The 12,816-nt window shown below is 44.3% G+C and overlaps 1 protein-coding gene across 1 annotated transcript in view; it reads right to left on the reverse strand.

Moving 5' to 3' along the window:
• LOC8032740 overlaps window positions 1-12,816 on the reverse strand; it is a 166,443-nt gene that overhangs the window by 72,177 nt on the left and 81,450 nt on the right. Inside the window, exons 47-70 of the mRNA XM_042290288.1 lie at window positions 12,630-12,749; window positions 12,083-12,145; window positions 11,332-11,448; window positions 11,180-11,248; window positions 10,928-10,990; window positions 10,727-10,792; window positions 10,548-10,628; window positions 10,321-10,446; window positions 10,180-10,242; window positions 9,202-9,444; window positions 7,541-7,633; window positions 6,970-7,098; window positions 6,807-6,875; window positions 5,044-5,169; window positions 4,872-4,934; window positions 4,066-4,185; window positions 3,563-3,634; window positions 3,373-3,435; window positions 3,217-3,279; window positions 3,060-3,122; window positions 2,266-2,460; window positions 1,649-1,774; window positions 1,350-1,412; window positions 1,137-1,256 (exon numbers count right to left, since the gene is read on the reverse strand). Of these exons, the coding sequence (XP_042146222.1) occupies window positions 1,137-1,256; window positions 1,350-1,412; window positions 1,649-1,774; window positions 2,266-2,460; window positions 3,060-3,122; window positions 3,217-3,279; window positions 3,373-3,435; window positions 3,563-3,634; window positions 4,066-4,185; window positions 4,872-4,934; window positions 5,044-5,169; window positions 6,807-6,875; window positions 6,970-7,098; window positions 7,541-7,633; window positions 9,202-9,444; window positions 10,180-10,242; window positions 10,321-10,446; window positions 10,548-10,628; window positions 10,727-10,792; window positions 10,928-10,990; window positions 11,180-11,248; window positions 11,332-11,448; window positions 12,083-12,145; window positions 12,630-12,749 (2,376 nt within the window). The remainder of the gene's footprint in view (window positions 1-1,136; window positions 1,257-1,349; window positions 1,413-1,648; window positions 1,775-2,265; window positions 2,461-3,059; window positions 3,123-3,216; window positions 3,280-3,372; window positions 3,436-3,562; window positions 3,635-4,065; window positions 4,186-4,871; window positions 4,935-5,043; window positions 5,170-6,806; window positions 6,876-6,969; window positions 7,099-7,540; window positions 7,634-9,201; window positions 9,445-10,179; window positions 10,243-10,320; window positions 10,447-10,547; window positions 10,629-10,726; window positions 10,793-10,927; window positions 10,991-11,179; window positions 11,249-11,331; window positions 11,449-12,082; window positions 12,146-12,629; window positions 12,750-12,816) is intronic.

Genomic DNA, 12,816 nt, shown 5'->3' on the forward strand with positions numbered 1-12,816 from the left:
CAGCATAAAGTAATGCCAAAGCTAAAATATTGAAAAAGGTAGAACCAGTTCAATTTGGATGCATACTGAATGCCAATACCCTAGCAATGTTAGTGTCAGCATTTGATTGCCCTAACTCCTGCAAGTTATCAAAACCATTTTCTTTTTGGCTCATAATGCATCACAAGCATTATACAGTACACTTGCGATAATTCAAACTCGAATATTTCATACTGCTGATTAATTCAAACAAATTTCGAAATTTTGTTTGTCCTGCTATGTTTTTAATGTATTCATAAGCTGCTTAATTTGAACGGCACTTTCGTGTAATTCACACTTTTTGTTCTGGTGGCCCCATTTAAGTGCGCTTCTCACGGATCACAGGTGCTTGGTGGGAAGCGCACTCAACTATGCTCAAGCAGGGTAAACATGAGCTATGAAAACGGGCACCACGCAGAAAATTCCAAGGCAACTTGCGCGGACACTGTGAAGCGGCAGCATGGCTTAGGTCCATGTCACAGCGTTCACGCAAGTTATTATAAAAACTGCCGCGTGGTGCCTGTTTTCATTGCTCATGTGTCCCCTTCTTAATAGTCCACATTAGACAACTTGGCCTGATGAACTAACTTAATTTTGTTTTAAGTTGTCACATGCTGCCGTAAGCAGTCCACAATAAACAACATTTTTTATAGATAAATAAACTTACGTCATAAATTTAACAAATGTTTTATGTGTGGCATACCTGCTTACGATCAGTAGGCCTATGTAGAGAAAATCATCAAATATCTGCTTTGTATCTGTAGCCATTCATAAGGCAAATCATTTTATCCTGCATCATATTTAGATGAATTTATTACCAAATTTGCGGCTTCCTGGAGTTTGAATTAATGTGAGTCTACTTTATTACCTTTAATATAATAAATTTTTAATAGGCATTTTTATGGACCAGGTTGTCACATATGATACCTCACAAATCACCTTGTAATGCTGAATCCTTTAGTGGAGTCCTATAAAATTGGGTATTATTTACCCTGCAATTATTGTTTAATGTGAGCAAACAGTTAAAATTGGACCCTTCTAGACCATGTTCCAGCTAAACTAGTAACATGCACCAAAGTAAACTTTTGAAGGAACAAGTGCAGAAAACCTCCTCCCACCTCTAACACATTCCAAGTGTGCATCTCCAATGAGTCCTGGAGGACACGTGCAAATTTCCCTGTGGTTGCGCACTGAACAGATGGCATTGGTTCCACAGGCAGTGGGGCTCGCACAGGGGTCTGCGATGACAAAAAGTGTGCATCTGAGATTAGCTGCACTTGAATACCAACACAGAAAATAAAAATCAAATGAAAGACAGGAGAGCAACCTACCGAGGCAATGGTTCTTGATGCATGATTGGTCGGCCGGACAGTCCGTGTCGGCACGGCAGCCAACTGGATCATAAATTGAGAGAGTGCTTAACTCGTAAATTCTGTTCCAACCCAGGCTTCAAGCACAGAACCCATACAGTAGTACTTGACAAGTTAGTAGATGGGTGTTACTATAGTTGCATTTCAGCACTTATGCAGTAACGGGAGTTTGCTGCAGATACTTGTCCAGATGGAAGCTCGAATGACTCAAGTTAAAGGGTCAAAAACAAGTCGTCCGCATGCCGGTTCAAGCAGCTCACCCTTGCAGAAGTTGTGCTCGCAGATCTCCCAGTCGAAGCATTCACGGTCCCTGTGGCACTGCACGTGGCACCTGCTCTCCACGCAGCGCTCATTCAGCGCACAGTCTTGGTTGCTGCTGCAGCTCACTACAGAGAGGCACACAACGTCGGTGCTCAGACACCATTGGCAACGCGATACCGGCTCTCAGCCGGGGCTACCAAACCTGGAGCGAGTCTCCGACCAGCGTGTCTAATGCGCCCCCAAAAGTGGTCGCTCAATTTCCCCCCGCCGACGTCGTATAAGTGTCGCTCTGGCACGGCAGCCGAGGCGGGCGCGACAGACGCCTGTTCTATCATGGGTCGCTCTGCGGCCAGACGGTCAACGAACACCTATACAGACGCGAGACGGGACACTGCAACGACGAAGACCGTCGCACCTTCTTGCATTTTTCGCCGGAATTTCTGCGACCGAACGCCAGGTTCGCGACATCCGACGGCTATGACGCGCCGGTTTTTGCGACGCAATCTGTTGTCACTTCGGAATACTTTCGACGCACGGGTGGGATAGTACGGAAAGCACACCGATCGAAGACCCGTTCCAGGCAGCGTAGCCAGGGCAAAGGAGAGAGATGGGGTACCTCTGCAGTAGCCCAGGTAGCAGATGTGTCCGGGGATGCACTCGTTGTTCTGGGTGCAGCGTACGGGCTTGCGAACGCACGCGACGTTGGCGTGAGGGCGTCCCACGAAGGTCGCCGGGCAGGAACACACCACGCGATGGTTCACCACCTTGCACTCGGCATTTGGACCACAGGTGGCGCTACCTTCGCAGGGATCTGTTTGCGAGGAGTGCGATGCGGGACTGAGCTGGTAAAACATTGTGGGAGGATAAAAATAGCATCCAATATTTTTTTCTCCCCCTTTCATACAACTATGCTCGAAGCAATAAAGCCAATCCAGATGTTCGGGTTCTAATCATAGGTGGTCACGGAGCAGCTCGGAGAGTTTGTGGAATTTGGTCTCCACTAAGTTTTAAAGCAAGTCAGATGTCCCATGGTGTCAATGTGTTGAGTGTAGCTGTAATAAAAATTAGTTGCGAATCTCTTAACTGATGCACAAACGAGTGTCTACTGCATGAGCATACGTATACTTCAACTGTTAATTACTGCAATAAAATCTTTAGCAGCTTCCAGTTTTGCTCAATTTTAGACAGTTCTTTCTTATTCTATGGACTTTTAGAGAAGTTCATTATATCCCTGCTATACAAGAAGACCCCTTCCCCAATTTCATCGACAAATTTTTTGAAGAAAAAGAAAGATAGGTAAATAAAGAAGGTGCCTTAAATGAAACACAGTATGCCGCTTGGTATGAAGTCGAGATGTACAGCAAATTCTGCTTCTCCATCCTTAAAGAGGAGTACATTAGGAATTCCCACCTCTGCACTGATTGCTGACGCAGGCAAGATGGTCCAAGCACTGTTCATTGGTCCGGCATCCAACTGAAAAACGCATTAGCCGTCAGAGGTCCAGCTCTTGAAAACAAAAAGGTTTTCTTTTCTAGAACTCAATGAAAATCCGAGAACAACTCCTTACCTTGACATTTATTTGAGATGCATACCTCTCCATCATGACACTCATTATCCGTTCGACAGAGCGCTGGAGAGAGAATACAAAGGCATTTTTTGTCTTAATGTTTGAACTCCTGAGCAAGCAAGGCATAGAAGGTAAACAGCTGAAAACAGCCCTTACCATAGCAGTTCTGGTTGAAGCAACGCTCTCCATATGCGCAGTCACCGTCGGTAGAACACTCCACTAAATTGCAAAAACAAAACTTAGACTTGAAGCCCTACTACAAGATTAGGTCAAAAGCAAGGGCGACTTCAAGTGAGTGAATTGACAAACGGTAGAAAGAGCTACCATAATTCACAAGGAGCCTTACCTCTGCATCTTGTCTCAATGCAGGCATAGTTGTAGCCTCCACAATCTGATGTAGTTCGGCACGACGATGTAACTGCAAAAAAAAACACTTCCAGTTTAACTGAAATGCTTTTAGAAATAAAAACTGTTTTCGCTTTGTCAAAAACAAAAACAAAATTTCTAGTTTTAATAATTATATATTGTATTTAGCCATTATACACAACTACCTTTGCTTATGAAACAAGAATTTTCAGTGATGACATGGTTTTTCAGTTTGAAGCTCTATTAACTATGCTGGTTACATTTATTTATTTATTCAGTTTATTTTGCGATGCATAAGGGTTATTACTGCAGGAGAGAGATACAAGTACTGTACATTTCTTTTTTTGCATAAATTAAATTCTGCACATGCACACAATCAGACTCCACTACCAGGAAAAGATAAATACTAGTATGATATTCCATAGCATGAGAAAACATGCATTAACCACAATTACGATGCTGTTCATCACAAAAATGTCTTACCCCTTTGGCAGGAGGTGTGTGGATTTCCGGAGAACCCGTGGGGGCAAAGACATTCAGTCCTGTGACTGATCACCTGACACTCTGCATTAGTACCACATGCTGTGGGACTGTCGCAGGGATCTGGAAAGAAGGAAATGAAAGGTGTTACCAGAATTGACAATCCAACAACGAAAATTGCTTACGCACGTTAATTCCTAAAAAAAAAACGTTCAGCCTTTCCACTCTCGTGAAGAAGGAAGACCAGCGGAGCTGTACTCGATACACTGTGTGCTTCTTCTTCGTCGTTGTTTGTTTCTCGCATCGTTTCCTACGATGAATTCCCACCAATGCGCTTAAGTATCCATTCTTCTATTATAGCTGGAGCCTGGAAAGGTTGGCGCCATCTACGAGCGACGGCAGAAACCACACTGGTTGTGTGCTTGCCGCCGTCGCTTATAGATGGCGGTAGCTGTCCAGGTAGGTTTGTGTCGATATACCAGACACGATCCTGGGGAACCTAGCCCTTAACAGCTCCGCTGTAAAAATCTTGTGTTTGTATCAATCAACATTAAAATCTACAAAACATCCCTACTAGTACTATATGTTTAAAAAAAAAAAAAGTCAACAAAGAGGGTTGAAACTTAAAGGAGAAGCTGCTCAAGTTAGCTAAAAATTCACAAAGGCTGATTAAATCGTTGTTGCCTAAAAGTAATAACTCATACTTACCAACCAAAAGAATGCTTGCATAAATATTAAAGAAAGCTGCATTTAGTTAATCAATAGTTGCTACAAATATACACACGAGAAAAATGGGGAATCATGCTCACTTTTGCAGCTGTTCAGGACACAAGCTTCATTATAACGGCAGTCTTCGTCTTTACGGCAGCCGACTGAAAATGTGCAACAACTTTTAGTAGAGATACATGAAAATGACAAATCTATGAAGACCCAAAATATGGAGGATAAATTTCTAAAAAATTGCAGAAGAAGCGAATGTACCGATGCAATTCCTGTCCAAGCAGATCTCTTTTTCGAGGCAGTCTTTGTCCTGCAAGCAGCCTTGGATGCAGTGGCCTTCCACGCAGAGCTCACGAGCAGCACACTCGTCTCGCGTGGCACAGGGAGCTGGGAAAACACAAACAAGCAAAGTATAAACAAGCCATCTCTACAACCGACAAATGACATTAGAACAATCAGAAATATGCCCACAAGCACATAAACTGGTAACCAAGTTACGCAATCACTCTTGCAAAAAAAGCCATCTCCAGAGCAATCAGCGAGCACTTATAACATGCACTGCATCGCAAAGGGTGTTAGTCCCAGGAGCAAAGGATGTGCAACAAACTTAAGAGAGACTATAAAAGGAGATGTGTCACATTAGAAAACTCAAGGCAAATACTGCTTGTCAATGAACAATAATTTACAACCAAAAGAAGAAGCCATCAAAAGGATGTGCAACAAACTTAAGAGAGACTATAAAAGGAGATGTCTCGCAATAAAAAAATCAATGCAAATTTTGCGTGTCAATGAACAATAATTTACAACAAAAAGAAGAAACCATCATTCGACCGGTTAGACAATTAGCAATGCTGGGCTAAACTTTAAAAAAAGCCAGGCATTTGATGTATTTCTACACAAAATAGCAATACATACAATACATAGATAAAGAATTTTACAAGTAGTAGTAAAAACACTTAAAGGGCAACTCCGCTTCATCAGCGGGCGAATTGAGGTGCAACCAACAGCGCAGTCAAGGCTACGGCATGGGCGGAGCCAACATTGAGCTAAACGTCATCATCATGGCCCCCTTTTGCTTGTTTTTACTTCTCCGATCGAGCGTAGCGCATGACGTCAGCAACGTTGCCTCTCGGCGCTCAGCGGTGTCCACGTGATTGGCGTACGCGCCTGCGCAGCGCGCTTCTTGGGAGCAGACCAACCGCCGCCGTGGTCCCGCCGTTATCGCCGTCTTCCGCGTCACAACCACCGTCGTCGTCTCACCGTTTGTGATTATTGCCTCTCGGAGTTTCATCCCAACTATGGACGCCACGTGCGCAGAGTCGCAGACTTATGCCGCAGTTGTGCAGACGTCGTCGAATGCTGTAGACACCAAAACGTGGCGAAGAGTGCGGTGCAGACGACACTCGCGCCTGCCGCACGCCCGCCGCCCCTATCCCGCCCGTCGTTGGGCCGAGGATCACGTGACATCTCGTACCACGTGATGGCCATGTACTTGGCGGCCCGAGGCCAATGTTGCCGGACAGAGCCGAATTTTCGGTTTCGATTTCTGCTCGTGTTTAAAATTAGATTTAAAAATATATATCCCATTTTTCGCGAAGCAAACGACGTAGTGTCTTTTACTAGGGCTTTTTAATTCGAAATCACTCATTATCCCGAAATCTTCGGAATTGAGCGGAGTTGCCTTTTAAGAGCCGCGAGGTCACTTGCAAACACTGTGCTAGCCATAATTTGCTGTGTTAACGACGTCGACTTTTAACTTGTCTTTTTTACAAACATACAAGACACCAAGCTTGTGCACTGACACTGACGCCAATCCTAAATGCGACCGAATCACTTCAACTTATATGAGCTTATCTCTCTTCTAGGGAGGCTAACTCTGTCCAAACTCGTTTAGTTTACTTTTATAGCTTACTACTTACTACATACTTACCTATATCTTGCAAGTTTCTGCTTCGGACAAAACCAAACTGTTCTACATCTACAAAATATTGCACAAAGATGCGACAGTCAGGAATGCAACTTACGCCTGCAACGTCGCTTCTCGCAGACCATTGGCGCAGGGCAAGCTCGATCGTCATCGCAGAAGGGTGGAACTGTAATCAACGAACAAATCATGTTCAAGAGCTCGAGGAGACAATAAAAAAGTAAGTACAAAGGCTCCACAGGAAATGAGAAGTCAGCACTTACTGCGCACGCATCCTTGGAGGTTGTTGTAAGGCTGTCCCGTGAAACCATGTGGGCAGAAACAGTTTGGTCGATGGTTCTCCACCCGACAAATGGCGTCGGGACCACAGGTGTCGGGAAGGCTGCAGGGACCTGCATTGTGGCGATAGAAACATTAAAGACACAGACCACCTCTTGAAGCATGCTCTAACAATGTGTGTGCAGTGCAAATCAGTTCTAGGACTAATTTTGGGCAGTGTTTGAACAGAAGAACAATAGCTTTACAGTACTCTGACACTGCACAGAGCACATAACAATCATTCTTAATGGGCAACTCTCCTCGATTTCAAATGCATGGCTCTCGTGCCCGTGGCATGTAGGCTTGGTAGAGCGTGCAGTCGTCGGTTGCACCCGTGGCGTGCAAATGGCGACTACCCTCGGAGCGGAGACTTTGCTCAGTGTGTGCTTGGTGACAGCAAAACGGACTACACATACTATGAGGGCTCTTGCTCGAAGGCCTTGTGTGCACCAGTTTCGTGAAGCCGCTTCACACATTATTACGAGGCGTGCGGGAATTCCAGGAAGACCGACTCACTCTTGCACATGGGGGTGCTGTTGTGGTCGGATAGGCACGCCGCAGTTGGGGGACAGTCCGAGTCTCCGTTGGGACATTCGTTTGGATGACGACCTTCAAACGACAAGAAAAGCAAATATGCGGCCATTACATCACCAACTACCGACCTTAATCTTACAATAGTAGCTGTTATTGCCCCTTCCTGGACAAAAATGCTCATGTACAAACACAAAAGCCCACTCTACAGTCTCCTCCCCGTCGTTCCTCACATACGACAAAGACATATCTCTTGCCCCCCTTCCCCCTTGTAGGCTGCCACTGTCCTGAGGAGCCCACGTGATCGTGGGGAAAGTGCTCTCCCTTCCTTCCCCACCCCTCCTGCAGCCGCCGTTGAGAAATACCCCCATGGTCGCACTGCGCGGACGCGCACCCTCGCCTCCCCACTGCTGCCGCCCAGGTTCCGTTCTCGCATGTCCCCACACCTGTACAGAACAGCTCGCATCGATATTTTCACTTCGTCCACCAAAACAAGTCTCTGTGTCCTTCTTCAACGCATTGAAAACAAAGAACCGATTGCAAACGTTGAACAGCACACGGGCTAAAGACAAATCTCCTTCAACATGACTTTCCACAGTGCTGCAGCTACCGCCGTCAATCTTAGCACACTTTGTGAGGTCGTCTGCAATTTTTTGTTCCCAGTAGGTGTCATTAGGCACGAAGAAAAAAGCAATCACGCACACTCGTTCAACACCTTTCAATCCCCTTCCAAGAAGATATAATTCTGTCCCAACCACAGTCATTGCATCAAAACACTAGCTTTGAACACTTATATTCTCTTCCCAATCTAGAGCTCATCTTCTCAAGAAATTGTTTGTATCATACTACTGACCCAGAACTCTATTCCCATGCAATCACCTCACACATCAACAAACCACACTTTTTTTTTTCCACCAGCATCCCAATAATCACTATCTGTGTGCTGCCATCTTTGTCTACCGGGCTGTCAGACGCACTGTGAGCATGCGGAGCAGCTGTCTTGTGAAAAACAACAGATGCCACACATGTGTTCACAACCCAGTGACTCAACATTTTTCATCTGTTCGACAGGCGCTGGAAAGTTACATATAATGCTCTACCGATCTCCCGAGGAACAACAGAATACCGGAATTTTCACGGCCAAATATTCGATCTCAGATACAGGTGCAGCTGAAAAAATCTGCAGTCTATCACCACAAAGTGTGAAGAAGTGTCAGCAACAGCTGTTTTTGCACGTAGTAACACCCGCTTTTATGCGCATCCACTCTTTATTCGCTCGATCGCGCACAACACGGCCTTGTGGTCAGTGAAGTGTGCAGGAAAGGGAACACGCTCCACACATGAGTCCCTGCCCGACTATTAAATTGAGACAGGTACCAATATGAGAGGTGGGTTGCTTTACATCCGATAGTACACGCAAACCGAGTTCTTAATGGTGAGGGACATTTAGCAACATTCTTTGCCAACCATAGAAGTAGAAGACACTGCCGCTTAGCTAGAGCCAAGTGGCAACATTGCAAAGTGTGCACGTCCAAGCGCACATGAAACAGAGTTTTCTGCCTGGCACAACGTCGATGCCGCAAGTGCATCCAAGAAGTCTCTACAACAGCTATCGCTGTAAAAAGGCTCCCAAAGGCTCCACTCACATCCCGGGGGGCCGTTGGGGTTCCCGATGTGCTTCTCAGGAGGACACTCGCAGGTGGCGCCTCCAAACTTGTTGCGGCAGATAGCGGAGTTGTGGCAGGGGTTCTGCTTGATGCAGTAGTCGATGAGCTGGCAGCCGCTCACAGGGTCCCCCTCGTAACCGTCTCGGCAGCGGCAGATGGCCGCGTGGTTCTTGGCTTCGCAGACGGCGTTGGCCCCGCAGCCCCGACGCATTATGCAGGGATCTGGGGGCACGGAACGGCAACGGTTAACGGCAGTCGCAGACGACTCGGCAGTCGGCATACCTCATATACTGATTGCAAAGATTCACATCTATTTCTGAGAAATAAGAAAGCTGATACATTTAGAGCAGTATAAAGTGTGTTTTAGTTGTCCCGCAGCGGAACAACTGAAGGACATTCCACAATGGTGTTTTTGGGATCACATCAGCTCCAATGGTGTGCATGTACACAAAACAGAATTGAAGGTGGAGACGCGGACTGGAAGCTAGAAGCTAGCATAGGGAAACCTTTGCACTACCGTAAGTCTTGGCCACAGGAAGCTGATTTTATATTGGACTATGAATTGAAGGACATTAAGATACTATAATTTTGAAGATTTATGAACATTCGAAATGCCTGCAAAATATCCTTGGTTCAGGACATTTCCTCAACCTGGCACTCGCAAACAAGTTAGTGTTGAATGGCAGTTAAGAGACTCTCACCTTAATTCAATACTGTACAGTAGAACTAGTAAATAATGATATAGTGAAACAAAGTAGAAGTATGCTTCTAATACTGGTAAACAGACATTTAAGGCACTGAAAAAGTAACAATTCTAGGACACATAGCAAATGTTTTTTACTGAAAAGAAAAAAAGAAAAGACTTCATTAGGGACAATTTAAACTTTTTTTTTTTTTATCGCATTCTGTAAGCTTTATTTTTCCAAGTTCTTGTTTGTTTCGAAAATTCCGACTTACCAACACATTTATGCTCGTTGCAGATTCTGTTGGAACGACAGTCTTCGTGCTTGAAGCAGTCAGCTGGAAAAAGAAATGGCACGATCAGTTGAAGTTACCTAGGCATCTGAAGTCAATAAAACGAAAGACGAGAAAAAGTACCTTTGATGCAGCCCACCCTTTGGTCCAACGGATCGCCAACGTAACCTTCAAGACACTGACAAACAGCACTGTGCTTGTTTGAAATGCACACGGCATTTCTCCCACAGAGAATGTTCTCGCAGGGATCTGAAAACAGTTTGTGTGTTGTTTGACACAGGCAATTCATTATAGTATAAATGAATTTGCTTATTCAGTACCCAGAATAAATACTAAAACCCAATGCTTACCTCCACAACTGTCATATCCTCTGTCGCTGGATTTGCAAACTTGGTTTTCGGTACACTCAGAGTTTGTGAAGCATCTGTCGACTAAATTTGAAAAAAGCATGGCATTACCAAAAGACTGTTCAGATTTTTCTTTTTCTAGAATATATATTGTGGGGTTTTAAAATTATGAAGCCACATACGTGGTTCACAGTTTCCAGTGACACAGCGGAACTGGTCAGGACAGTCGCTGTTCGAACGGCAGATTTCTAAGAAAAAGAAAGCAAATGGGTTGATCATTATTTCTCCTCTCTCTCTCTCTCTCTCTCTCTCATGAGGGGTGTTGTCAAAAAATTCTCGTATAAAAGCTTGTCAAGGTTTCTGGACAAATTCAAAAGTCATACCTCTGCATCTTCCATCTTCACAGATTTCATTACTGCCACATTCCCTGTTTGATTGACAGTAAACTAAAAGAAAGAAAAAGAAAGATTTAAAAAGAAAAATTGGTTGTAATCCTCGAAACATTCGAAGCAAATTAGCTCGATGCTTGGGCTTGTTCATAGTTGGACAAGCCCAAACTATGAACATGACCAATCCATGCTGAGCATACGCAGACAAGCAAGGTTTCTATTGTCTTCTTTTCGAAAATACATTACCTCTGCACAAGCCCTTGTAGCAAAACTCTCCGACTGGACAGCCATTGTCACTTGAACAAGGAATATTTTCTGAAAAGTTATTGGAATATAAGTGATTCAAGCACTCAAAAGTGGTGATGATCAAAATGCTACATGTTTTGGGGCATACTCACTGATGCAGCCGGTACTAGGATTTCCACGAAAACCGTCTTTACACCTGCAGATTGCTTGGTGGTCTTGGGAGATGCAGATTGTGTTCACACCACACTTTGCGTTGCTCTGACAAGAGTCTACGAAGAGAGAAATGACAAAGAGACATGGTCTCTCAATGTGCCTCTCAAAGCTAAATTAAAACTTCATTGCCACACATAAATATTTATAAGCACTTTAACAAGCACTGTTGTCAAACCACCAGTAGGAACTAAGAATAGCACACTGAGAGAAATAGCCTTTCAAAGGCTCAGACATGAGGAAGAATTAGATTTCTATCTACTAGTTGTATGAATAGCTCAAAATATGGTACTTGACACTCTCCGAAATATAGAGTGTGAGTTAGCATAAACAAACAATGCTAGTTTTTTTTAACAGTTAAAGGTTGTTATACAGGTCACTAGGGTAATGGAATGTGCACATCCTGATCACCAATTTGGGCGGCAAAACGTGGTGTTTGACTGAACCCTGGTTGTGAGAAGTAAAATAAGAAATGGTGATGTTGTGTTTGCATTAACAGTATGTTACAACATACTCAATTGTCTGTTTTGAACGTTCCTGAAGACTACTAAAATAGTGATAGAACGTAAAGTAAACAAAAGAAAAGGCGAAAATTGCATGTCGCAAGCATAAAAACGTTGGCGAAATCAACGTCTGAGCGGTGGAGTAGAGCTTTGGCAATGCCAATGAAATAAAAAATAAGTTCCACCATACCAACACACTTGTTCCTGATGCAGATGTGAGTGCTGCGACATTCCTCATCATGGGTACACTCCACTGAAATGAAAGTAACAATACACTTGATATTGTGAATTACTACTTGATAAAACAATAAGGATCATTTATCCCTCAAGTCTGTCTTATTCTGCATATCTTTATAAGTGCTGAATCTTCTGCTGAATCACACAAACTGTTTGGAGCTAGGAACTTTCAGGTATTGCACCGATACTAGCCTCCCCACACGGTCGAGGTTGCTCCAAGGCTGCTCTGAGGCACTACAAGTATGGTTCATGAACACAACGTTCTTGGCACCTTTGTGCAGCCTGCAACTGGTACATTCTTTTGTTCAGGTTGCATTATTCATAGTATATTTTCACAACACCCCCTTTCATGAATGCAGAAGCAGTTGCTGCTATGCCATCTCTTTCCAAGCAGTATAGGACAGTCATCATTGTTTGTGGACTGAGTTTTGAAAATAATATGCCGTGTGACAAGCCATAAAGAGAATTCAAAGGATCAAATGAGAGAAAAAAATCCTCACCAAGCTCGCAACGGATCTTGGGATTGCCAGTATAACCAGGCTTGCAAGCGCACACAGCTTTGTGGTTGACCGTGCTGCAGTTGGCATTAATGCCGCAGGTAGTAGGATCCTCGCACAGGTCTGAAAATGCGTGGAAATGAGCACCGCAGATGGGGCAATATGTTTCCGTGGCAACTGCTCTCAAGGA

Source organism: Ixodes scapularis, unplaced genomic scaffold (genome assembly GCF_016920785.2).
Source record: "Ixodes scapularis isolate PalLabHiFi unplaced genomic scaffold, ASM1692078v2 PGA_scaffold1__304_contigs__length_218370807, whole genome shotgun sequence".
In the NCBI taxonomy this organism is placed as follows: domain Eukaryota; kingdom Metazoa; phylum Arthropoda; class Arachnida; order Ixodida; family Ixodidae; genus Ixodes; species Ixodes scapularis.